The following is a 25,335-nucleotide window of genomic DNA, read 5'->3' as shown; positions in this document are numbered from 1 at the left end:
TGCTCCCCTTTCGTTCAATCCATTTCCAAGTAGTGAACCAAATTTGGAAGCATATCCACAAAAACTCAAAGACAATTAGTTGATAGGAAAAAACCAGAGTAAGGTAACACCATAACAAACACCGTGAAAAGAAATGAAGAAAGTATTCTACTAAACGCATATTTCTAGCCTGATTTGTTCTCCTTTTCTAGACTCTCTATATCTTCTCGCGGGATATTTTTATCACCTAAATATACAATTATAAGTTAGTTTTGTTGTCATACGAATAGTAAAGTAATTGAAGATACTTACCAAAGCCTGTCCATGAAAAACCTTTCCTGCGCGAGCATGCAAACCATTATGTGCCTCCTATAATGTTCCATACTTCACAAAATCAAAACACCTTTTACTTCCCAGCGTCACATGCAGCCTCAAGCTCTTAATTTGTGACAAATCGGATTGAATTTCATTAAAAGCTTACATCTTCAATCAATTAATTAAGAAAAATAACAAAATTACTAGCCCATATAGGTTGAACATCCATCGTAGTTGTTCCTCCTAGAGCTGATGAGCAACATTACCGACAAGTAATGTGCTCAAACTTGCTGGACGTTCAACTTGTTGGTAAAATTGTACAACAAGTGTACGACCATGTAAAGGCATATTACGGGGAGAAGACAAATACATTACGACCATATTACAAAACACTAATTAATCAAGAAGAAAGAAGAAAGACTAACATTATAACACCGTTGAGCCTTGGTGGTCGTATGTTTTGAATCAAATTCTATGATTCCAAGATCCGCTAAAGATGGCCTCCCACGCAAAATGAGTTTGTGTAGCTATGCAGATAAAATAATAGTAGTTGTGGAACACAAATCATGACATTGACTCTTGTGAAGATCGAGAATATTATCGAGATACATATAATCTTTCTCTCCTCCACTAGCATGCTAAAAAGTGTTCTCAGTCCCTCTTCAAATGTCTTGTAATTTATGTTTTTTATACGAAAACATCTCTTCCGTAAAATCAAGCACAAAAGCATAAGCATGCTGCCCTAAAAGAAAAACAGAAATCTAAGAAAAGTTCCAATAGTCACAATAGAGCTCTAGGATTCGCGTAGTTACTTGACGATTCACCCGGATCACGTAGAGAATGTCCTTTGTACTTCTTTTTGTGGAAAATCAAATGAAGGCGGACACCTCTTTATATAGTACAAGGCTTTGGATTACAATCGTTGCTCTATATTTGATCAGATGGCTAAGATCGCATCTCTCATCTACCTAACCACCGACGATAAATAGGAAGTTTCTAGAAAGAGGGATAATTACGGTATTGTCCGCCCTTGAGAATATTCTAGAAAGTCCTAGACAACTTTAGGAAACCCTAGTTTGCCAAGACACATCAAGTCTTAGAGTTCTTCTCAGCCAAGGGATCAATAGGTCATGCCTCGAAAATCTCGGTACGTGTCATTCTCCCCCACCCATTTGAGCACTGTTCTCGGTGCACCCAGCTTGGGTTGATCTTTGAAGTGGTTGTTTTCTTTTTCTTGGACGTCTAGCTTTAAACTTCAACCAATGCTTCGAGGGCTTCATCCTTCATTTGTAGTGGGGCCACAGCTCCATTGAGGACGATTCGCGAGTGGTCTAGTTTCCGATTCTAGGGGTATAGGATCGGACCGGACCGAAAGGTTTTACTTTTTTTCCTTGCTGTTGTTCTAGTCAAGCAGAATTTCTTGAGACTCAGGGGGCTGTTGCAGGTCTCACTAAGCACAAGGTTTTATAGAGCTCTAGAAAATTATTTTGGAAAGGGGTGCTCGAGAGGATGATCCTCTTCTGAGTCCAAAGTTTCAGCAGAAGGTTCAAATGCTTCTCGTTTGGTTTCGCGGCGTATGCCCTTTGTCAAGAACCACTACACCCGGCAAATTGAGAAGAATCTTTCTCATGAATCCTTTATGCCTTTCCTTTTCCGGACAGCAAGCTTCTCAAACAGATTGTGAATTATGCCTAGGATGCCGCTGCTCTTAGTCCAGGAATGGACCTTGATCATCCGCATTATATCACTACATTGCTTGAGGTGCCTATTTCCTTCCACCATACTCACAACTTTCGGATTTTCTGCTCCGAAGAACACTGGATCATTCAAGTTGTGGAATGAAATGCCGTTGTCCCATTTCTTGTTCCACTTCTTGGACCGGTTCCATTGGATGGCCCGAGAACCGGACCGGACCGGTGAGCCCGGTTCTCGAGACTATCGGTCCGATCCCCGGTTCTCGAGACTATCGATCCGATCCCCGGTTCTTGAGGGGAATCGGAGGAGATCGGGAACCGATCACCCCTAGAAGCTGCTAGTAGGTTCTTGATTGTAATGAGGAACCACCTTGATTAACTATGCTTAGATTGAGGTCTTACACGATTACTAGTGTACGATCAAATAATGACAGGATTAGACCAAGTTTATAATATTCTTTTCCTTGCCGATTAAATGCTAACTAACTACTCTAGTTTGGGGAACCTATAATCTTATTGAGCAAGTTTCTTTACTGCTTAAAGAGAATTTTCTTGATTCCTTTCTTAGTAGAAACCGACCATTTATTAAGGCAAGATCTGCTTTCCTTGAAATCACTATGCATGATGTCAAGGTTTCCTCGAGGAAAGGATTTAACTGTTGTTTATAGGATTAGATGGAGTGCTCCGACACCGGGCATTAAAACGTCGACCCACATTCATCTAAGACTGGAAAGTAAAAATTGTTTTAAGTTAGAGGATAAGAGGTGGAATTATGCTCTCTACCGAGGAAGAGAAATACATGATTTGAATTGAATCCAAGTTCTTAAAACCAAATGCCGACCGATCTTAGCAAATTTTGAGTTATGTTCGCAGATGTTAAACCTTTGTGCTAGATGCTTCTGATGGTTCCACAAGAAAGTGTATGTTATCTCCGGAGAAACTCCACTCCCGTGCATACATTTCCTTGGATTTGGAGAAACGGGGCAGCGGATCGTACTCTGGCATTGACGGATGGGCTCGTCGGCTCGATACGGTCGGATTTGGTGCACGAGAGACTTGATTGGGTGATTTGTAAAAATAGAATGACTTGATTAGAAAAATTAAAAGTATCGGGACTTGATACAATAAAAAAAAAAAAAAAAAGGGGTACCTTCCATCTTGGCCCGGCCCAAGTTTATACGTATTGTCTATCTTGGGCCGACGAAGATGGGATGTCGTAAAGCCCATGACCGATGTGGCCCGTTTATGGGCATTCTCTTCACCAAGGCTCACCTAGAGAGACAACATCGGTGACTTAAGAAGCCCAACCGGCCCCCCCCAAGTTAATGAACCCAATTCCGACTCTCACCCGGCCTCTTCTCTGGCACCTACACGTTCTTATTCAAGTACGGTCTTACGGTAAAATATCGGGTATACGAACCACGTAACCCATTCTTTACCCATCCGGCACCTAACCCCGTTGGAAAAATGACGCAAATGGTTTTCTGAATTTTGACTCATTATGAAATGTGTCTTTGAACTCTGAATTTGCTCGATATAATCTCGGAACCGTAATTCGATATCTAATGCGGTTCTTGAAATTTTAATTTGTTCATTGTGGTCCCTCGACTTTTGATGCATTTTCAATTTAGTCTCCCAACTTTGCGAAAATATTCAATCTTGTCCCCGAACTCGAATAAATGGAATGATAGCATAGAAAATTTCCATATAGCTCAAGGTCCACATTACACATTGCGTTGTAAGTTCAGGACCACATTTTAAAAAAAAAAAAAACAAAGAAAAAACTCCGATCAATCTCATCCAAATGGAAAAAAAGTTTCTTGATTTCTCAAAGCTTCCATGCGGGTCTCGTCGAGATTTATGTTGCGTCGTAGTATCAATCACCGGGCTGATCTTGCATCAAACGAATGCTATTGTTGATACGATTAGAACGCGGCGAAATTGTACGAGCCCCTCGCCCAGATCGAGAACGAAAAATCCGCCCGTTGCGGCCACGGTTCCCGATTCAATCGGCAATTTTTTGGGTATCGCGTCGGGGATTAGGGGAAACGCGGCCGTGAAACATGATTGATTCGCTTGAAGCCACCTAGAATGCATCATCATCATCATAAGACCAAGGCACGAAGAAATCGAAAGGCAAGACAAATGGTCGGTTAAAAAGGCTTGAAAGCAAGTGGGAACGACCATCGTTCCATGGGGAAGCGATCGTGCGATTCATCTAGGCATCGTGGTTTGGACAGAGCTGGTGCTTCTTACTTCGAACCAGCTATGATCGTCCATGCAACACCGACGCCTGGAGCCAAGGCAAATTCTACCAAACTACACTCTCTCTATTGTTAATGCTTTGTGCTGGTATTATAATGGTGAATGCATGGGAAGTTGTTAGTGATACTTTGTATGTGGTGTTGTGATGGATCAAGTAATTTGTTAGTGATGCTCTGTAGCACGTATGTTGTGATGGTGAATGCAAGGGAAGTTGTTAGTTATACTTTGTATGTAGTGTTGTAATGGATCAAGCAATGTGTTAGCGATACTCCGTAGCATTGGTGTTGTGATAGTGAATGCAAGGAAGTTGCTAGTGATACTATGTATGTGGTATTGTGATGTATCAAGCAATCTATTAGTGATACTCAATTTATGGTGTTTAAATAGGAAGATAACAGGCATTATTTCTTGGGAAAGCGATCGATAGGTGACAATCCTAGAGGAGGCGAAGGTAGCGATTCATCTAGGCATCGTGGTTTGGACAGAGTCAATGCTTCTCACTTCAAACTAGCCACAATCGCCCATGCATTGTCGACACCTGGAGCAAAGGTAAATTCTGCCGAACTATACTCTTTTTGTTGATGCTTGCGCTGGTGTTGTAATGGTGAATGCAAGGGAAGTTGTTAGTGATACTTTGTATGTGGTATTATGATGGATTATGCAATTTGTTAGTGATACTTTGTACATGGTATTGTGATGGATTAAGCATATATTAAAAGGTTTGACATCCGACGAACATAACTCAAGAATTTGTTAATTGAGGGCTTTAAATACTTTCAAGTGAGAGAACTCGACAAAAAGTTGCAGGTAGTCCATACAAAAAGTGCAACAATTGTCTCTGCAAAACTTATCTTTGTATGAACCCTTCATCAAGTTAAGCCATGTTAGTTAGACTAATCAGTAATAACACCTTAAATGGTAAAGTCATCAAACATAAAAGTACAAAAATCAATAAACAAGAACTCTTTCTCTAGATAGAAATTGGGCAAGAGTTCAGTTGTGATTATTGGAACTTTTCTTAGATTTCTACTTTTCTTTTAGGGTAGCATGTATGCTTTTACGCTTGATTTTACGTAAGAGATGGCTTTGTATCAAGAACATAAATTCCAAGATATCCGAAGAGGGACTAAAAACACTCTTCGGATGCTAGTGGAGGAGAGAAAGATTCTACGTATCTCATTAATCTTCTCGATCTTCACAAGAGTCAATATTGTGATTTGTGTTCCACAACCGATATTGTTTTATCTGCACAACTAGATAAGCGCATTTTGCATGAGAGGCCGTCTTTAGCGAATACTGAAATCATAAAATTTGATTCGAAACAGACAATCATCAAGGCTGAGCAACGTTATAATTTTAGCCTTTCTTCTTTCTTCTTGATTAATTAATGTTTTGTAATATGGTCGTAATGTATTTGTCTTCTCCCCATAATTTTCCCTTAGATGGCCGTACACTTATTGTACAATTTTCCCAACAAGTTGAATGTCTAGAAAGTTCGAGCACATTATTTGTCGGCAATATTGCTCATCGAGGAACAGAGGAACAACGACAACCGATGTTCAGCTTGTATGGGTTGGTAATTTTGTTATTTTCTTAATTGATTTTTTGAAGACGTAACTATTTAATGAAATTCAATCCGATTTGTCACAGATTAGGAGCTTGAAGCTGCATGTGGCGCTGGGAAGTAAAAAGTGCTTTGCTTTTGTGAACTATGGAACATTATAGGAGGCACGAAATCGTCTGGATGCTACGGCATGAAAGGTTTTCCATGGATAGGCTCTGGTAAGTATCTTCATTTAGTTTACTATCCACGTGACTACAAAACTGACCTATAATTATGTATTTAGGTGATAAAAATAGCCCGCAAGAAGATATAGAGAGTCCGGAAGAGGACAAATCAGGCTAGAAATATTCGTTTAGTAGTACTGCTTTCTCCATTTCTTTGCACAACAGTTGTTATGTTGCTACCATACTCGTAGAATGTCTGGTTTTTTCCTATCAATTGATTGTCTTTGAGTTTTTGCAAATATGCAAATTTGGTTCACTACATGAAAATGGACTGAACAAAAGGGAGAGCAAGAAAAAGTGCAACGAATTGCTTGTCACTATAGCTATGCATGTATTATGTTAATATGAAACTTTGTGGTCATAAATGGCTTCTCCGAGTTGGAACTTTGATGGTTGGAAATCAACTATAAGTTGGACTGGCAAGTTTACTTTAAAGTTGTTGATTTGATTTGAAAGTTCCATCATCACATGACCCTGGAGCTTTATCAAATCAACAACTTTAAAGTAAACTTGCCGGTCCAATTTATAGTCGATTTCGAGATGTCAAAGTTCCAACTCGGAGAAGCCATATGTGACCACAAGGGTTTCATGGTAACATCATACATGCATATCTATAGTGACAAGCAATTCGTTGCACTTTTTCCTGCTCTCCTTTCGTTCAGTCCATTTTCAAGTAGTGAACCAAATTTCCATATCCACAAAAACTCAAAGACAATCGATTGATAGGAAAAAAACCAAAGTAAGGTAACACTATAACAGTTGCAGTGAAAAGAAATGGAGAAAGTATTTCTACTAAATGCATATACCTAGCCTGATTTGTTCTCCCTTTTCAGACTCTATAGCTTCTCGCGGGCTATTTTTATCAACCGATACACAATTATAGGTCGGTTTTGTTGTCATGCGGATAGTAAAGTAATTGAAAATACTTACCAGAGCCTGTCCATGGAAAACCTTTCCCGCCAGAGCATGCAAACCATTATGTGCCTCATGCAATGTTCCATACTTCACAAATGCAAAACACCTTTTACTTCCCAATGCCACATGCAGCCTCAAGCTCCTAATCTGTGACAAATTGAATTGAATTTCATTAAACAATTACGTCTTCAATCAATCTATTAAGAAAATAATAAAATTACCGGCCTATATAGGCTGAACATCCGTCATAGCTATTCCTCTATAGCCCGATGAGCAACATTGCTAACAAGTAATGTGCTCGAACTTGTTGGACGATCAACTTGTTGGTAAAATTGTACATACAACAAGTGTATGACCATCTAAAGGCATATTCTAGGGAGAAAACAAATACATTACCAACAACTTACTAGCACTAGTTAATCAAGAAGAAAGACTAACATTATAACATTGCTGAGCCTTGGTGGCTGTCTGTTTTGAATCAAATTCTATGATTCCAATATCCGCTGAAGATGGTCTCCCACGCAAAATGCATTTATCTAGCTATGCAGATAAGACAATATCGGTTGTGGAACACAAATCATGACATTGACTCTTGCGAAGATCGAGAAGATTATCGAGAAACGTAGAAATTTTCTCTCCTCCACTAGCATGCTAGAGTGTTCTCGGTCCCTCTTCGGATGTCCCGTAATTTATGTTCTTGATACAAAGACATCTTTCTTGTAAAATCAAGCGCAGAAGCATAAGCATGCTATTCTAAAAGAAAAGTAGAAATCTAAGAAAAGTTCCAATAGTCACAAGAGAACTCTGGGATTCACGTAGTTGCTTGTCGATTCACCCGGATCACATAGAGAATGTCCTTTGTATTCTTTTTGTGGATGATCAAATGAAGGAGGACACCTCTTTATATAGTAGAGGGTCTCGAATTACAACCGTTGCTCTATATTTGATCCGATGGCTAAGATCGCATCTCCCATCTACCTAACCATTAACAATAAATGGGAAGTTTCTAGAAAGAAAGATAATTACGATATTGCCCACCTTTGAGAATATTCTAGAGAGTCCTAGACAACTTTAGGAAACCTTAGTTTGCCAAGACGCAACAAGTCTTAAGGTTCTTCTTAGCCATGGGATCCACTAGTCGTGCCTCGAAAACCTCGGCACATGTCATTTTCCCCTATCAATTTGAGCACCGTCCCCGGGGCTCTCGGCGCTCCCGGCTCAGGGTTGATATTTGAAGTGGTTGTTTATTTTTTCTTGGACGTCCAGCTTCAAACTTCAACCGATGCTTCGAGAGCTTCGTCCTTTGTTTGTAGTGGGGCTAAAGCTCCATTGAGGACGATTCGCGAGCAGTCCGATTTCCGATTTCGAGGGTACAAGACCGGACCGGACCGGACCAAAAGATTTTACTTTTTTTCGTCTGTGTTGTTCTAGTCATGCGGAATTTCTTAAGACTCAGGGGGAGTTCGTTGGCTATTGCGGGTCTCACTAAGCACAAGGTTTTATAGAGCTCTAGAAAATTATTTTGGAAAGGGGTGCCCGAGAGGATGATCCTCTTCTGAGTCCAAAGTGTTTCCTCGGCGTATGCCCTTCATCAAGAACCACTACACCCGGCAAATCGAGAAGAATCTTTCTCATGAATCCTTTATGCCTTTCCTTTTCGGGACGGCAAGCTTCTCAAACAGATGGTGAATTTTGCCTAGGATGCCGCTGCTCTTATTCCAGGAATAGACCTTGATCATCCGCATTACATCGCTACACCGCTTGAGATGCCTATTTCCTTCCACCATGCTCACAACTTTCGGATTTTCTGCTCTGGAGAACTCTGGATCATTCAAGTTGTGGAATGAAATGCCATTGTCCTATTTCTTGTTCCACTTCTTGGACCGGTTCCATTGGACCGCCCAGGAACCGGACCGGACCGGTGAGTCCGATTCCCGAGACTATCGGTCCGATCTCCTGTTCTTGAGAGGAACCGATCACCCCTAGAAGCTGCTAATAGGTTCTTCACCGTAATGAGGAACTACCTTGATTAACTTTGCTTAGATTTGAGGTCTTACACGATTACTAGTGTACAATCAAATAATGACAGGGTTAGACCAAGTTTATAATATTCTTTCCTTGCTAATTAAATGATAAGTAACTACTCTGGTTTGTGGAACCTATAATCTTATTGAGCAAGTTTCTTTATTGCTTATAGAGAATTTTCTTGATTCCTTTCATAGTAGAAACCGACCATTTATTAAGGCAAGATCTGCTTTCCTTGAAATCACTATGCATGATGTCAAGGTTTCCTCGAGGAAAGGATTTAATCGTTGTTTATAGGATTAGATGAAGTGCTCCGACACCAGGCATTAAAATGCCGAACCACACTCATCTAAGACTGGAAAGTAAAAATTGTTTTAAGTAGAGGATAAGAGGTGGAATTATGCTCTCTACCGAGGAAGAGAAATACATTATTTGAATTGAATCCAAGTTCTTAAAACCAAATGCTGACCGATCTTAGCAAATCTTGAGTTATGTTCGCAGACGTTAAACCTTTGTGCTAGATGCTTCTGATGGTTCCACAAGAAAGTATATGTTATCTCCGGAGAAACTCCACTCTCGTACATACATTTCCTTGGATTTGGAGAATCGGGGCAGCGGATCGTACTCCGGCATTGGCAGGTGGGCTCGTCAACTCGATACGGTCGGATTTGGTGCACGAGAGATTTGATTGGGTGATTTGTAAAAATAGAATGACTTGATTAGAAAAATTAAAAGTATCGGGGCTTGATACAAAAAAAAAAAAAAAAAAAGTTACGGTCCATCGTGGCCCGGCCCAAGTTTATACGTATTGTCTATCTTGGGCCGACGAAGATGGGATGTCGTAAAGCCCATGACCGATGTGGCCCGTTCATGGGCATTCTCTTCACCAAGGCTCACCTAGAGAGACAACATCAGTGACTTAAGAAGCCCAACCCGCCCGCCCCAAGTTAATGAACCCAATTCCGACTCCCACCCGGCCTCTTCTCTGGCACCTACACGTTCTTGTTCAAGTACGGTCTTCTGGTAAAATATCGAGTATACAGACCACGTAACCCATTCTTTACCCATCCGGCACCTAACCCCGTTGGAAAAATGACGCAAACGGTTTTCTGAATTTTGACTCATTGTGAAATGTGTCTTTGAACTTTGAATTTGTTCGATGTAATCTCTGAACTGTAGTTCGATAGCCAATGTGATTCTTAAAATTTTAATTTGTTCATTGTGGTCCCTCGACTTTTGATGCATTTTCAATTTAGTCTCCCAACTTTACGAAAATATTCAATCTTGTCCCCGAACTTGAATAAATGGAATGATAGCATAGAAAATTTCCATATAGCTCGGGGTCTACATTACACATTGCGTTGTAAGTTCAGGACCACATTTATAACAAAAAAAAACAAAGAAAAAACTCCGATCAATCTCATCCAAATGGAAAAAAGTTTCTTGATTTCTCAAAGCTTCCTTGCAAATCCCGTCGAGATTTATGTTGCGTCGTGGTATCAATCATCGGGCTGATCTTGCATCGAATGAATGCTGTTGTTGATACGATTAGAACGCAGCGAAATTGTACGAGCCGCTCGCCCGGATCGGGAATGAAAAATCCGCACGTCGCGGCCACGGTTCCCGATTCGGTCGGCAATTTTTTGGGTATCGCATCAGGGATTAGGGGAAACGCGGCCGTGAAACATGATTGATTCGCTTGAAGCCACCTAGAATGCATCATCATCATGATAAGACCAAGGCACGAAGAAATCGAAAGGCAAGACAAATGGTCAGTTAAAAAGGCTTGAAAGCAAGTGGGGCTTGGAACGTGTGAAAAGCCTCACTCTTCTCACCCCCGGCCTTGTCCTGTCTTCGTCGTCAAGCGGAGAGCACACATTGTTGGCCCCCCTCGATCATCGACCACGAGAGAATAATTGTCAGAAATAATACGCTGCGACATAGCGTCCAAGATATTAATGGAGCAACGCGTAGTGTTCTAATTGCACCAAGCTCTTCCGTTCAGAGTAGATAATAGCTGAATATACAATATGATATCTGAATTTTTAATTTATTTAATGTGATCTTCGAACTTTAACGTAATGTATAATGTGATTTCTTAAACTTTTAATTTATTTAATATGATCCCTAAATTTTTTATACATATTTAATTTAGCCCATTTTCAATATTATCAAAACGAATTTAAAGATAATTGGCATTTTCCATATAAGTTAGGGACTAAACTGAATATGTACCAAAAGTATATAAATCATCATATCGAATAAATTGAAAGTTTTAGGGATCACCTCTCATATTGGGTTCGAACTACATTGAGCAAATTAAAAGTTTAAGAATCACATTATACGTTTAGCCAAAGTTCAAAGACTATTCCCGTCATTATCCCTACCTTGTATGTGGAGTCCATAGCCGAATACACACGTGGGCGGCCTGGCTTTGCGTGCTTTTGTTTTGTGGTCCACTCAATCGGCATTTGTTCATCGAAAGCCTTCATTTTCTTGCAAGATGATGCCGCATCTTAACGTAATGATAGACTTCGGATGGATTGACCCTCCCTTGGACCATTTACGATTCAGAACGCTCAACATTCAAAAGAACTAGAATTAAACATCAATTCATGCTACACTAACCTAAATAATCCACTTAGATTATTCACTTAATTATTTTTTTTAGCCAAAAGAAAAGGAACACGAGGGTCTAGTTGATATATTCTCAAGAGCGGTGTGACGATTTCTTGGGTCGTGATTAACTTAAAAAAAAAGGGGGGGGTGGGGGTGGTGAGAACACTCGAAAGGCTTAGATTACGATGGGGTATGAGTCCGACGGGCGGGGCGGGGCGGGGCGGGGCCCGAATTTGGAAATCAAGAAAGAAGAAAGTCGACCTCCCTTCTTCTCCATTTTCCCACCGGCGATTCGCCAATTTGAAACTTCATAGGTAAGCAAGACGAGGGCGGTGCATCACGAGCGCCCCCCCACTGACAACGCATCCACACACTATTCACTTGGGTGGGCTCCGTCTTTCCTTTCCCAACAACCGCAATCTTCATTCTTCGCAAAGTGAGCAAAGGTGGCCCCACTTTCCCACTTCATTCGCGCTCTTTATTTTTTACCCCCTCCTTTAGAAGAAAAAAAAATTGTAGCATTCGAACTCGCTCGCCCAATCGATTCGAATGGCCGTGCGCGGACGTGACATTGCCCGCATCGAAACAAGACTCCAGCATAGCGTCAATAGCTCGAGATGCTTGTCAAGCATTTGGATAATGAATCTTCATTATTTCTTTTTTAAATCATTAATTTTCTCCCGTGGGATATGTAATTATTAAATTGGTAAAGGGTGTTTATTTTTAATTTTTTATTATTATTTTTTTGTTAGGTATAGCCAATCAGTGTTTTTAAAGACACTCTCCTAATAAGACTTGTCAAATTTGCTAGTCCCATATTAAATTTACCGCGCGGCGGATGAAAAGAGAGAACTGTGAAGAAATAAAGACAGAGGGGAAAAAAAAAAAAAGAACTGACATTACAGCTGTCGCGGTTGGGTTTTGGGGAAGTTAACTGTTTCCTTATTGGTATTTACAAAGCTGGCCTCGCTGTCACGTGCACAGGGCAGGGGGCACGTGTGGACCACTGACGAAAACCAAAGCAAGAAGGAAGTCGCTCCCCAATCACAAAGCGAGTCAAATGCCCTGTGAGCTGGCCCGGCAAAAGCTGCAAACACAACCACCTCGTCGGTACTCCCCGAGGAAACCCAATCCTTTCGTGCTCTCCTCCCTGCCACGTGTAACGGGTCAGCCACGTGTCTCTAAATTGCCACCGTCTTTCCAAAAATTACTAGAAGTCTTAAAATTTATGAAAGGTGCAACCAAACCATAAAAATTTGCATTTTAATTTCTCTCTTACGCGATGCTGACGTGGCTAAAATATGAAGAAATAAAGCTAAAACGATGTGATTGTAATCCAAGTATAATTTTTTATTTTAACTATTATTTTTGAATTGGATTAGAATATAAAAAGGTTTTTTTTAAAAGAAATGAACAGGCAAGATGGAGAGGACCTGGGCGGCCTTGGCAGGCCGTCCCCCCTCACCCACCCTTTCCAACAATAGTGGGGGGGCAGCAGTGGCGCGGTGGCAGTAAGGAGCCCTCGCTGTTTTGCTTTCTTATTTTTTTACCTAGTTTTTAAAGATAATTTAGATAATATTTATTTTAAAGCCTTCAGATTAAAATGATGTCGTTTTTGTCTTATCTTTCATGTTTAGCCACGCTAATGCCATGATATAAGAGAGAAAAAATAATTAAAAAAGAGTCATGTTAGTTTGTTCCATTAAACGACATGAATGGAATGACTTGATTGCGACTTTATTAGGACTTAATTGCATTTTTGTAACTAGTTTAGAGACTTTCAATATCTTGAGCAATTGCATAGACTTTAAAATTGAATTAGTTTTACTTAGCTATAAAATCAAAATAATAATAAAATTCTCATCAGCTCCCATTGAGGAACCTGATTTTTCACGCAAACTCGACGTTTTAGTTACGAGTTTGCAACTTCTACTTCGCCTTTAGCCAAACCGGTCTTAAATTTCTTCACCCGGGTGTCGATCCAAACATAATTCTATAATAATTCCAAACACGCGATATAGTTTTATTAAATAAGGTTATTACTACGAAAAATTTCAAATTAATATACATGTGATAAATTTACCAAACTATTTTTTTTATCAACAAAAATCCTTAAATTTGTACACATGTGTTAAATTTACCTCAAATTATTTTTTACCATAAAAAATCCTAAACTGGTGTATGTTTGACAAATTTACTCAAAATTATTTTTTTTACTACTAAAAACCCCAAACTAATATATTTGTAATGAATTTATCCTAAATTAAATTTTTTTACCACAAAAATCTCAAACTAATACACATGCAACAAATTTGCCCTTCATTAGTTTTTCGTTAAATCGGGTTAATACAACGAAAAACCCCAAATCGATACATCCGTGACAAACAAAGGTAAAATATCCAAATCGATAGGCTCACTAACTAACACGTGTCATACAACTCAATAATCCGATTGTAAAATTTAACGAAAAACTAACGTATGGTAAATTTATCACAAGTATATCGGTTCGAGATAAATTTTTCACAGGTTCACTTATTTGAAATTTTTTATTATCAAAAAATTAGTTCGGGTAAATTTATCACGTATATACTAGTTTTGATTTTTTTTTATCAAAAAAAAAATAGTCCAAGATAAATTTGTCATTGGTGTTCCAATTTAGACTTTTCCGTGGTATTATCCCGATTAAATATGTACATATAATGCCCGTTATTCTAGACTTACTAACCATGATTATTCAAATTGTGATTGTTGGCCTCTAGGTCTACGTTCTAGTTTGGCTTGGCGCATCGCTCGTGATCTTCTTCTTCTTCTTCTTTTAATTTTTATAATCGAAAAATCAGTATTGTTTAAAACGCGTTGCTTATGATTGGAATCACTGACTTAATTCCTAAGCCGAATGTATTAAATCGGCGCCTGCGAATTAGCTATATAGCCTTTTCCTATTTTTCGAAGCTCGTGTTTGATTAAAATATAAATACTCTCTGATTACTCGACAATGAAAGATATTCTCAACTGCCCTCGTTGAGTATATGTTGTCTTAATTTTTTTTTATTTTTGGTCGGAATATGTTGTATTAATTATTTACTTAAAAAGAGCATATGCTGTCAAATCACTCTGAAACTCTATTAATAACGTGCCGATTCTTTCATTTGATCGCCTTTAATGTTCCAGATGGTGTATAATTATGTACCCAATTTTTTTTAAGGATGAAGATTAATCGGATTTGGTTCGGGTTCCGGTGGCAAGTAAGGAGTGCTGTGGCCAAAGGTTAGTCAAGCGACCCAACCCAACACAACCACACACCCCGTCATTCCAAAATAAAAACACACATATTAAATATTTTTTAAATATAAAAAAAATAACCAAATAGTATATACACTAATTAATCGTAATGGCGGAGTCACTTAGGTGAGACAATTCGACAAACTCAAGAATTGTAAAAAATAGAAAGATATCATATTCTAAAATTAAAAGCATGGCACCATAAAAGTGCTTTATTAGTGAATTCGAAATAATATGACGATGAATAATACATATAAATATAATGTTTATTGTAAGCTTAAATTTTGAAAGAGAATATATCCGTTTTTATTAGTGGATTCGAAGATAATAATACATATAAATATATGGTTTTGCTTAAATTTCGAATGGTGCAAAGCAATGACGCTATAAAATGCAGGCTATCGGCTCCGCTAATTACCAGATAAGCATGGGGTAAGAGAATCACGCTCTATTGCTTATAAAAGAAAAGTTTCAAACTCCTCGTTGATGGAAAAACTGAATTATGTTTTTTTTTTTTGTTACTTTAGGATGATTGCAATTCCGACATTCGTCACCACCCTTCTTCTTGAAGCAATTAGATATCCGTGGGCTCCATGAAAAATTGTGATCAATTAATATGAGATCTCGAAATTTTATCTCATATAAAGTGGCGAAAAATATCCATAAAAATTTCGTCCGTCCTTTGTTTTTTTTTTTTGTCTTTTTCTCCCGAACTGTTAATGCCTATCGTCGATATCAAAAAGTTGTCCTGTGTCATTTCCATCGAACTATTACTACGCCATTTTCAATCGAATAACCGGCCAGACCGACGCTTCCTTAAGAACGACTTCGAAAGAAGTCATGTCAAATTCGAAACCGGGGTCGCACGCTCTAAAAGCGCGACCCCTGCGATGAGGGATGGACTCGCTTAATGACGTCTTAATGGCTTTGATTAATTTTAAAATCTCTGTAATTAAGAGCTAGGGGTACAAAATCAAATCAAGAATTATGCCATTTGAATAACAATTTGGAAACAAATGGGGACAAGAGAAAATGAGCCAACTAGCTTCCACGCCATGGTGTGCTCCTAATAAAATATTTTTATTTGCTTTCCGCGCTCCTCTCTCTCTCTCTCTCTCTCTCTCCTTCGCTGCGCACCAGTCTCGCTCCACTGGCACTTGAAAGAAAAGCTTCTCTCTCTCTCTCTATCTCGCCCTTTCTCTTTCTAGAAGATACAGTCCATCAATGCACTCCTTCTCTCTCTCTTTCTCTCTATCTCTGTCCCGAAGTTAGCTGGGAACATCCGGTTGTCTCGTAGCTCTGAACTACGTGGAGATCAGAAGCTCTTCATTGCCTGCTGCCAGCGGCGTTAAATGCGTCGAACCGCCCATCCGTCGCGAGTACGGCCCTACCTCCTCCCTCCGGCTGTCCCCTCCCCAGAGTCCGTCGCAATGCGGTCGCTCCGGACCACCTCCTCGGCCTCGCCTGCTTGAGAGCCCTCCCTCCCGCCGATCTCCGCCTCCGGCCGAGCGTTGATGATTTACCTCAAGATTCTCCGGTCCTTTGCGGCTTCTGGGGCTTCAGGGGATCCGCATTTCGGCTCTTTCGCGATGGTTTGGTCGTCCCCGAGTGGCCGGCGTTGAAGCGTGCCCCTCGGCCGGAGATTTAGGGTTTGGAGCGGGGGGTTTATAATCAGGTACTTCGCTCCAATCGCCACATCTCTTGCGTTTTTTTTTTTTTGGGGGAGGGGGAGTTGATTTGGTTGGATGCGCGTTAGTTGCATCGGGAGGTCCTGAGTGCGTATGGCTTTAGTGACTAATAAATGTCTTATTTATCCGCGATAGCGACTTCGGGTTGACCATTCAAGGACGGGAGGTGATTAGACGGCAGTTTCTTTTTCTCGTCGCTCTCGCTTTGATCCATTTGGATGCTGGAATCTCTGATTAGGAGGAAATGCTGGGGAAGTGATGGACTTGTTTTCTCGAGAAAAAGGCGAAGCTTTTGAGATTCTCCAGCAGCTGTTGCTGGTCCATGAGGCCGGGTGTAGCTTCTTTCACAAGGATCGGAAAAAGGGAAAAGTAAATCTGGGCATTGCCATCAGAAGTTGCAACGGCTGAATAAGCTTTTGCTCTCCCCTCCTCTCTGAAATACACGTCCCTTTTTTTCTCTCCAGTGCCCGTTGGTGCTGTTTGTCATTTGGTTGAAGTCCTTTTGGAATCTGGAATTGCAGAAACCAAGCAATGCTGGTGAAGTTGCTGTAAGACAGCTTACTGCACTGCTCTTGGAGTGCCCGTTTGTGGCTGTTGAACTGTGATATTGATTCGAACAGAGCGGCATTCTGCCGATTTCCGCTACAACGGAGCATCGATGGGGCGTCTCTGGGGTCTCATGATGCATGTCCTTCTGTTATGTTTATTCGAGGTTGAGAGTTCGAATGCCCAGTCTACTGTTGGGTCTGCACGAGCTTTAGATGGGCTTCTCCAGGATTATGCCTATAGGGCATTTGACGACCGCCCTAGGACGGGCATTTCTTTTGACGGAGTTGTTCCGTCAAACTTGACGGGGATTAAGGTGTCTGCAATGAGGCTTCGGAGTGGCAGCTTGCGAAACAGAGGTGTTGAGTCATACAAGGAGTTTGAAATTCCAACTGGAGTTACTGAGACTCCATATGTCGAGAGGCTGGTTCTTGTGTATCAAAACCTGGGAAATTGGTCTGTGGTGTATTATCCATTACCTGGTTACACATATTTATCGCCCGTTCTGGGTCTTCTTGCTTATGACGCATTTAACTTGTCGGCTACAAATTTGCCAGAGTTGGATATCAGGACATCTGCCAACCCCATCTTGATTCATTTCACAGATGTGAAGTCTCTTCCATTGGGGTCTATTGCCAAGTGTGTTTCAATTGATTTAAATGGTTCGATCAATTTCAGCAATCTGATATCGAGCAATGTATGCTCTACAATGGAACAGGGACATTTTTCCATAGTGGTTGAATCTATTGCTCCTTCCCCTGCTCCAATCTCTCTGCCTCCCACATCCGGTGGTGGAGGACCAAGTCCAGGAAAGGCAAGTCATGGAAAGTCCAACACCAAAGTCTGGATAATTGTTGGATCTGTTCTGGGGGGATTAGCATTGATTGTGCTGCTGGGTTTGTTAGTGTTATGGGCACAAAAGTTCAAGCAAAGAAATACTATGCAACAGATGGAGAAGGCTGCGGAAGCTGGGGAAACACTGCATATGACTTCGGTTGGTGATACGAAAGCACCAGCAGCTATGGTCACCAGAACACAGCCCATTCTTGAGAGTGAATATGTGCCCTAACTTCAAATATTCTCACGAGCTTCCACATTCACAGAGCTGCCGCTTTTATTCGAGTTCACTTCCTCCGCCCAGAAAAAGCTTTTTTCCCCCGACTGCACCTTCTTTTTGGTGGTGTCTCCCATCTGATCTCTTCATTCATGGTGGTAAGTCCCTTGCTGCTAGTGTGGGCCAACTAGGATTTTTGTGTAAATCTGCCTTTTTTTCACTTGTGAGCGTCCATAATTTCGTGATTCGTTGTCGTGTGCATTTAGTGAAAACGGTTAAATTCTAATTGTGTTGAATTTCTTGCCCATTGAGAAGGAATAAAAGAAAATTTTCATGTCCTTCATCTCCTGTTTGGGCCGTACTGCTCACTTTTGATTAACAACATGGTTCATCAGATTAGTATGTTGCTGTTTTCTGAGGGCCTAGACTGGCTTAGAGTCTCTTCAACTAGGGCTAGTCTTAATGTGCTCTCGCGGAATATTGCAATCAAGCATTATTGTGTCAAGTCGTCTCTTTTAAGTTCTACCCCAGATCCACGAATTGCAAACTGTTACTCCTTAGCAGCTTGGGTTTTTCGGGTCCGTGTAAAGAGATGCGTAGATAGGTTCTACAAAAGTTTCTCCACAAGAACTAAGCTTGCAGGTTGCCACGTCTGGCGAACCTAACCTCCATGAAAGGGACTGGAGTACTTCCAAGAACCTCAAGAACCCTATTAGTCCCCTCGTTTATGTGGGTATTTGAAAATGAGAAGCATTTGATGTGAAGTCTAGAAAAAAGATTTCTTTTTCCTTCCTTTTGTTTCGGCTAGGTAGCTTTCACTTTCAGCTTTGTTAAACATTATATAAAGCAAAATGGGTGTGATGGAGAATCCTCTTAATTAGCTATATGACTTTGCCACTTGTGTCCAAAACATGTTGCTCATTACTCTTTTCTGAGTTGGACTGGCCTGCTTGTCTCCTGTCTACTTCCTTACCTACTTGGAATCAGGATGTCGGGTCGAGGCTTTTTGTGCTATGATTGACCTATAGGTAATGGTGAATAATAGCCTGAAAGATAATCGCTCAAATTGAACGACTTCTTAGCCAAGAACTTGGGTCAAACTGGTAGATCTCGAGATCAAATGTAGTATTCCAGTTGGAAAATGAGCTCACTGATTTTTTTATATAAATATGATATCATATGCATGAGAAATTGATAGTCTAACAGAGGTCATGATGGGGAATATTTCACGAGTGAAGATCTCACATGGAGAAAGCAAACTTGATCCGATAATTACCTTAAGCTTTCCAGCCGGACTAAAGCAACTCAAGTAAGTTTTACCCCTCTCGACTCAACAGTGGCGTTTGTCTCGAAGTCTTTTAAAGTAGCTTGTAGCTTCAGCAATCACAAGATGGAGCGGCAAAAAGAAAAAGATCGGTAAACAACCAGTCAAATGAACGATCCAAGTTGTTTGGGATTAGCCAAAATCGAGCGAATCGCGATCATGATTGTCTAACCAGTTCTCCATTAGCCCAGACAAAGTCATATAATGATAGTATATACGCCACAAAAATCTCGGAATAATGTTTTAAGCAATCGAATCAAAGGGTGGGCTTGCGTAGTATAAAAAAATGGTGCAAGATAGAATTTGGATATCAGCAGGTATCCTGGAACATCTTCAAGCGATCCTCATCTGAATTGGTACCAATAAAAAAAAATGATGTTAGATAAAAGAATTGTACTGAATAGAATTGGTACCGATACTTATTATAATCATTTGGCCGGATAGACTGCACGGCAAAGCATGACGAGGAGATCAAATTCAAAGTGAATTTGGCCATCACCGGAACATCTCTTCCGTCATGGGTTAACCTCCATTTCGTATTACCTGCAATTGCTTGTTCTTTTTTTATGGTTCATCACATCATGAGAACGATAGAAACAAACTTCCTCTGCGAAACAAGTTTCACTGTGACTTCACGGTTTTTTTTTTTTTAAACGACTTCAGGTTCTCTCGTTTGGTATTTGGTTCTATTATCGTCCTTATACAGAGGAAAGAGCCCCACAAATTGTCCATGTTCAACAGGGACTACAATTTCGACCTAAAACAAAAGAGGGACGACAACGAAAATGAAAATTTTCAAATAAGGGCATATGGCTATGGCTATTTCAAAAAAGGACTTGACCTCGCTGGTCGATTGAGCGGCGAAATATTCCGGTTGATCAAGGGCATTTTTGTCAAAATACAATTTAATTTAATTTTTAGTTAAATTAAACTAAGAAATAAAAATCTAAAAGTTGAAATACCAAAAAAAAAAAAAGGAAACCCTCGCACCTGTGGTTTCTACCCCACCGACCAGATGTGAGGCTTGTCCCGGCCCTTGCCGAGGCACCGGCGACCTCGATAGCCATCGCCGCCGGCCCACTGCCGGTTAGAGGGCTGCCTCCAACATGTCTTTTTTTTTTTGAATTTTTAGAAAACAGAAAAAGGAAAAAATAAAAAAAATAATGACGAAAATGTCCCTAACCAATGGTGAGAGACCCTTTTTTTAGACTAATACAGCCATTTAAGGTCCTTATTTGAAATAATATCTATTTTATACCCTTATTTGAAACAATGAAAATATTTCATACCCTTATTTGAAACAAAATTTACTAAAATTTTCTCAATGAAAAACCGAAGGTGTAGTCACCCAAATTTGACCCCAATCTCGCGGCTACTCTGGATCAAACCAAATAGAAAATCGCCATCTGTTACTCCAAAACTCATGATCGACCACCGAAGTACCTTTCGAATTGTTCTACTGAACCTATGTTTCAAAGCCTGTTTTCGAGTGACTTTGGATCTTTGGTGCGAGTTTTAGGCCGAAAATGAAAGTTATGACTTTAATTTAGTTGACTTCGAATACTAATCTTTATATGTTTTGAGACTTTCAACTTTCACCTAAAGTTAATAAACAAGCTAAAATTTTAAAAGCAAAGTTCAACCCGCACATCCCGCCTTTTACAACGACCTTTAAGCCCACGAATGAAAACGTTTACACGATTATAAGGCAAATACGAATTTAACATTCATAGGTTTCATAGCATAATTAACGAAAAGTACAGTGATTTCCAGTGACACCATTGAAAAACCCGATTATTGTACGCGAACAACTATTGACAACCATTCCATCCGATGATTTGCCACATTGTTTCCACCCAGAAAGAAAATGGGTTGTACCTAAAGGGCTGGGGAGGAAAAAGGGCAAAAAAAAAGCGCTTTTTATGGTTGGGCGTTTCAGTCTTCTAATGATGATGAAAAGCCAAGAGTCGGAACAAGTGGGAGCTAAAAGCCCCAAAAAATGAGATTCAGATTAGGGCACAGAGAACTTCCCATCCTTTTGATCAGGAAAAAAATAACCTGTTTAGACGATGGAGGAAGCTAATGGCTTTCACATTTAATTAAGGACATCAAAATGGGAAAAAACTTGTCCTAAGGACCATGTGCCATCACAGCCATTGGTTTTTGTACCATAAGACCTCCCTGGAGGATCCCACTGTGATTGATCCCGTCTATGTGGTTTCCATGGTTCCATTAGATTTCCTCGACTATGTTGGAGAAAACCCTGTTTAAAAGAAAGAGCTCAAAAGAAAGGACATTCTCAAGAGAGGATGTCTCAGAATATTATAAACCAGGCCAATTCATATCTGTAGCAAGGTGATGCATACTTCTTAGACCTGATTCTACATATTATTAGCTAGCTAAATATACCTGTACTCAACCCAATGATGGAGTCTCTTCCTCAGCCATGGGCAGTAACACGAAACAGCGTGTGATTGATTTCTTGAAAACTTAAACTTAGTCTCCTTCCAAATTCCAGGTCTGTATGCACCTCAAATTACTAGTTCATCCAACAGCATTACATATTCTGGCCCAAGAAACAAAATAGAATTGCTATAAAGACCAGATCATGGGCAAGCAACCGTCTCAAGACTTTATGCATCTCTCCAAGTTAAAGCACATCAACACCATGAAAACTACCCCAAGGACAATGGCACAGCAAAAGGATTGAAAAGCTATAGACAAGAAACTGGTGAAGCGTCTTCTCTGAACGTGCCAAGAATCACCATTCAGACCAACTTCTTGATAGGTTTTGCAATAGATGACTCAAAAGAAACTTTACATGACCAGCTGACACCATAAGATTAACAAGATCCTCACATCCCTTACATATTTTCCCCACCAACTCCTCAACTTCCCTCCCCAGGTCTAAATCAAACTGATTTCTTCCGTCTATAAATTAACACCTCAGTTTGTACACTATACTCTGAGAACCCAAGTTCAGATGTGCAATTTCTTATAGTAATGACAGCACTAAAACAAAAACCAGATGAGGATCATCAAACCTCCACAAATAAATTCATTAACAGTCACAAAAAGTACATTTAAGGTCAAATATCTTCAAATGTCCCCCACATGGTCTGTAAGGTCATCAAGATGCACATGCAAAAATGAAAAACAAATGACCTCACTAGATATTGCTTCCACACTCCTTGCCATGGATGGAACATGCATCAGCATTTTATTACTTCACTGACTTGATCGACGTTCCTGCATAATGCATTTTAATTCAGGAATTTGGATGTCAAGCTACATTCAGATGGAATGAGGGAACTGCAGAAGAAAAAATGCCAAAAGTAGTTGCCACGTCTCTATGGATGTAGTATGATACCACACCTTGAGCCTCATTCATCGCAACCCTTGCTCACATAAGTAAACAATGGGGGCTAGCTCAAAGACCATCATTCTAAAGCTCTTTCAACAGTAAATCAAGGCAGATGGTACAGAAAGGAAACGATAATGCAAACTATATTTGTCTTGTTCAGTAATAGTGAAATAATAACACGGGCAATCACAATTTTATCCATTGATATTATGGGAAACAAAAAGCAGAAGGATGATGCCACATCCTCAGGTTATTCTCCTTTTCCCAGCTTCTTTCATCAACAATACACAAAAACAAGAAAATATCAAATAATATGCATACAATTGAAAGGGAATATTATACTAAGGCTCCATTTGTTTTGCGGAAAATGAACGATTTGGAGAACATTTTTTTAAAATTATTGCTTGAATAATTAGTTAAAAAAAAATGTTTCATTTATCAACAATAATTTGTACTGCATTGCGCAGTACTACAAATTCAATAAAAAATCAGATCTAAAAACTACTTCAAGTTCTATACCCACGATAGTGGCTGTAACAATTCCAGGGCATGTTTTCCTATCTATTTGGGAAAACAAAAGTACTATGACAAGCAAGTTCCTGAGAGTTTGCATGGTTAGCCACTCCATGCAGAACTCGATCACTCTTACAAGCATATGAAGTTGCACTGCTCCAGTTGCAGCTAAATGGTGTAAAAAGAAATAGAAACTGATTGACCAAATTGACCATCGTAAAAGTTAAGAACTTCCACCATCTTACCATAGATAGATCTTTCAACTAACTACTCTCATTACCACCTTCTTAACTATGACTTCTACTTGATTGAATACGATGGCATGCTATGACCAACAAAATTAAACAAAACCAGGGACATGGGAAACTATGAATTCAGCTCAACAAGACCTTAACCCTGGCTAGATTAGATTGGTGAAGCAAAACCGCATGTGCAGATGTAGTAGTTCAAGGTGAAGTCTGCTTTGTTTAGGAGACAATGTGGCGCTGCCATCCAAGAAAATTCTGGAATGAGAAGGGATCAGGGGATTATGATGGCATCTAGATGATCATGGTGGTGGAATTCAGGAAGGAACAAGGAGATTCAGTAAGGAACAAGGAGATGCTGCCCAACAAAGTTCCATAATATCAGCACCACACCATGGAGGTAACGGCTTGAATTCTAACTAGTGGTGCTCAAAGGTTTCTGCCCCAAGTTTGCAAAAGATATTTCAGCATCTTTTGTCCCAAGAGACTCAGTTATTTATGAGAGCCGTGGAATTGGAATAGGCAACCTAAAACCCAAATGGTGAAGCAAAACCTTTCTGGCACTGAGTTTTAATGGCTCTTAAATTCCCTTGCACAGAAATAATAAGATGAACGTCCCAGTTCATTTTTCAAGAAATAAACACCTTCTGTTCAATATAGCTGGTTGCAGCGTTTGTCCTACTGACATCCAACAGTACAAGGAAAGAAAACATCCTATACACCGCTACAACCCTTCACTGATTCTGCTAAGACTAGTTTTACCAATGGAGCTCTACTAAATGCTTAATTCATGGTTTTCTGCACACTAACCCTTCAATTTAAACAATCCAAGCGATGAACATCCACCTATGAAGCACGAAAAAATTCGAGTTCAACTTGCAGAAATGCGGAATGTTGCCATCTCAACTCTGTCCGAGTCACTCACAGCTTTCAGGTTAAAAATTCATTGCACGATGCCATTCTACTGAGTCGCGAATGCCACAATAGTAACTCACACTGCAACGGCAACACATCGGTAGACAAATTCAATAAGAGGAAAAAAGAAGCAAATTGAGCCAGACACTCCAATAACCCTAAAGACTAAATCCTTGCGAGACAGCGCAGGCAATGCGATTGAGCACACTCCCGCACTTCACGAGCAGCTCAAGATCAAATAGATTCCGTAGAGAAATCAAATCGGGCATACCGAGAGACATGAGATCGGGGCGGAACCTACGGAATCAACTGGAAGGAGCGGAGGACAGGTTCTCCACGAGCTTCTTGTCCCGCCTCTCCATGGCCACGTCCCACTCGTCGTTGCCGATGTGCTTCGGCTGTCAATCACAAGCCACCAAAAACCACCCAAAAAGGTTCAAAACCAAGCGGAGGCGATCTGAGAGGGGAAGGGGACGACTTACGCGGCCATGAGCGGCTTTGTGGATGTAGTACTGAGCGTTGCCCATGACGCAGAGCATCCCGGCGATGATCCCGAGCGGAAGAGCAGCCTCCAGCAATAACCACGCCATGTCTCCACCACCGCAAGCTCCTCCTCTCTCCCTCTCCTTCAATTTGTTCGTCGAGTTGGACTGATGAAGGACGATTTTCGCACTGCCAAAGTCAATTTGTTGAATTCTAGCCCCAATTTATATGGTCACCTCAGTCTTTTTTTTTTCTTTTGCTTTTTTTTTTGTTCATCGTTTTTATTTTCCTCCACATATGGTTGGTTAGGAAAAAAATATG

At 40.3% G+C, this 25,335-nt stretch overlaps 2 protein-coding genes and 1 long non-coding RNA gene across 5 annotated transcripts; 2 read left to right on the top strand and 1 right to left on the bottom strand.

The window, feature by feature from the left end:
* The first annotated feature begins 7,294 nt into the window (after positions 1–7,294).
* On the top strand, positions 7,295–24,250 carry LOC125316087. Its single transcript, XR_007199406.1, has 3 exons — positions 7,295–7,305; positions 9,364–9,373; positions 24,122–24,250. It is a non-coding gene; the product is annotated as an uncharacterized LOC125316087 (long non-coding RNA).
* On the top strand, positions 15,971–18,508 carry LOC115746897. Its single transcript, XM_030682858.2, has 2 exons — positions 15,971–16,557; positions 16,706–18,508. The coding sequence occupies exon 2, from the start codon at positions 17,229–17,231 to the stop codon at positions 18,183–18,185; it is 957 nt and encodes a 318-aa protein (XP_030538718.1). The 5' UTR covers positions 15,971–16,557; positions 16,706–17,228; the 3' UTR covers positions 18,186–18,508.
* LOC115746792 (NADH dehydrogenase [ubiquinone] 1 alpha subcomplex subunit 1) lies at positions 22,530–25,226 on the bottom strand. 3 transcript variants are annotated; one of them, XM_048283194.1, is made up of 3 exons: positions 25,014–25,226; positions 24,829–24,929; positions 22,530–22,743 (listed from the first exon to the last, which is right to left on the bottom strand). In XM_048283194.1, the coding sequence occupies exons 1-2, from the start codon at positions 25,119–25,121 to the stop codon at positions 24,837–24,839; spliced, it is 201 nt and encodes a 66-aa protein (XP_048139151.1). In that variant the 5' UTR covers positions 25,122–25,226; the 3' UTR covers positions 22,530–22,743; positions 24,829–24,836. The 3 variants fall into 3 exon arrangements, with proteins under 3 accessions (XP_048139151.1, XP_030538569.1, XP_030538570.1); XM_030682709.2 differs by having other exon boundaries at positions 24,803–24,929; positions 25,014–25,225; XM_030682710.2 differs by having other exon boundaries at positions 24,833–24,929; positions 25,014–25,224.
* Between the last annotated feature and the right edge of the window lie 109 nt (positions 25,227–25,335).

Source organism: Rhodamnia argentea, chromosome 7 (genome assembly GCF_020921035.1).
Source record: "Rhodamnia argentea isolate NSW1041297 chromosome 7, ASM2092103v1, whole genome shotgun sequence".
Taxonomy (NCBI): Eukaryota; Viridiplantae; Streptophyta; class Magnoliopsida; order Myrtales; family Myrtaceae; genus Rhodamnia; species Rhodamnia argentea.
The sequence above is the reverse complement of the archived record's forward strand: the minus strand, read 5'-3'. Positions and strand labels throughout refer to the sequence as shown.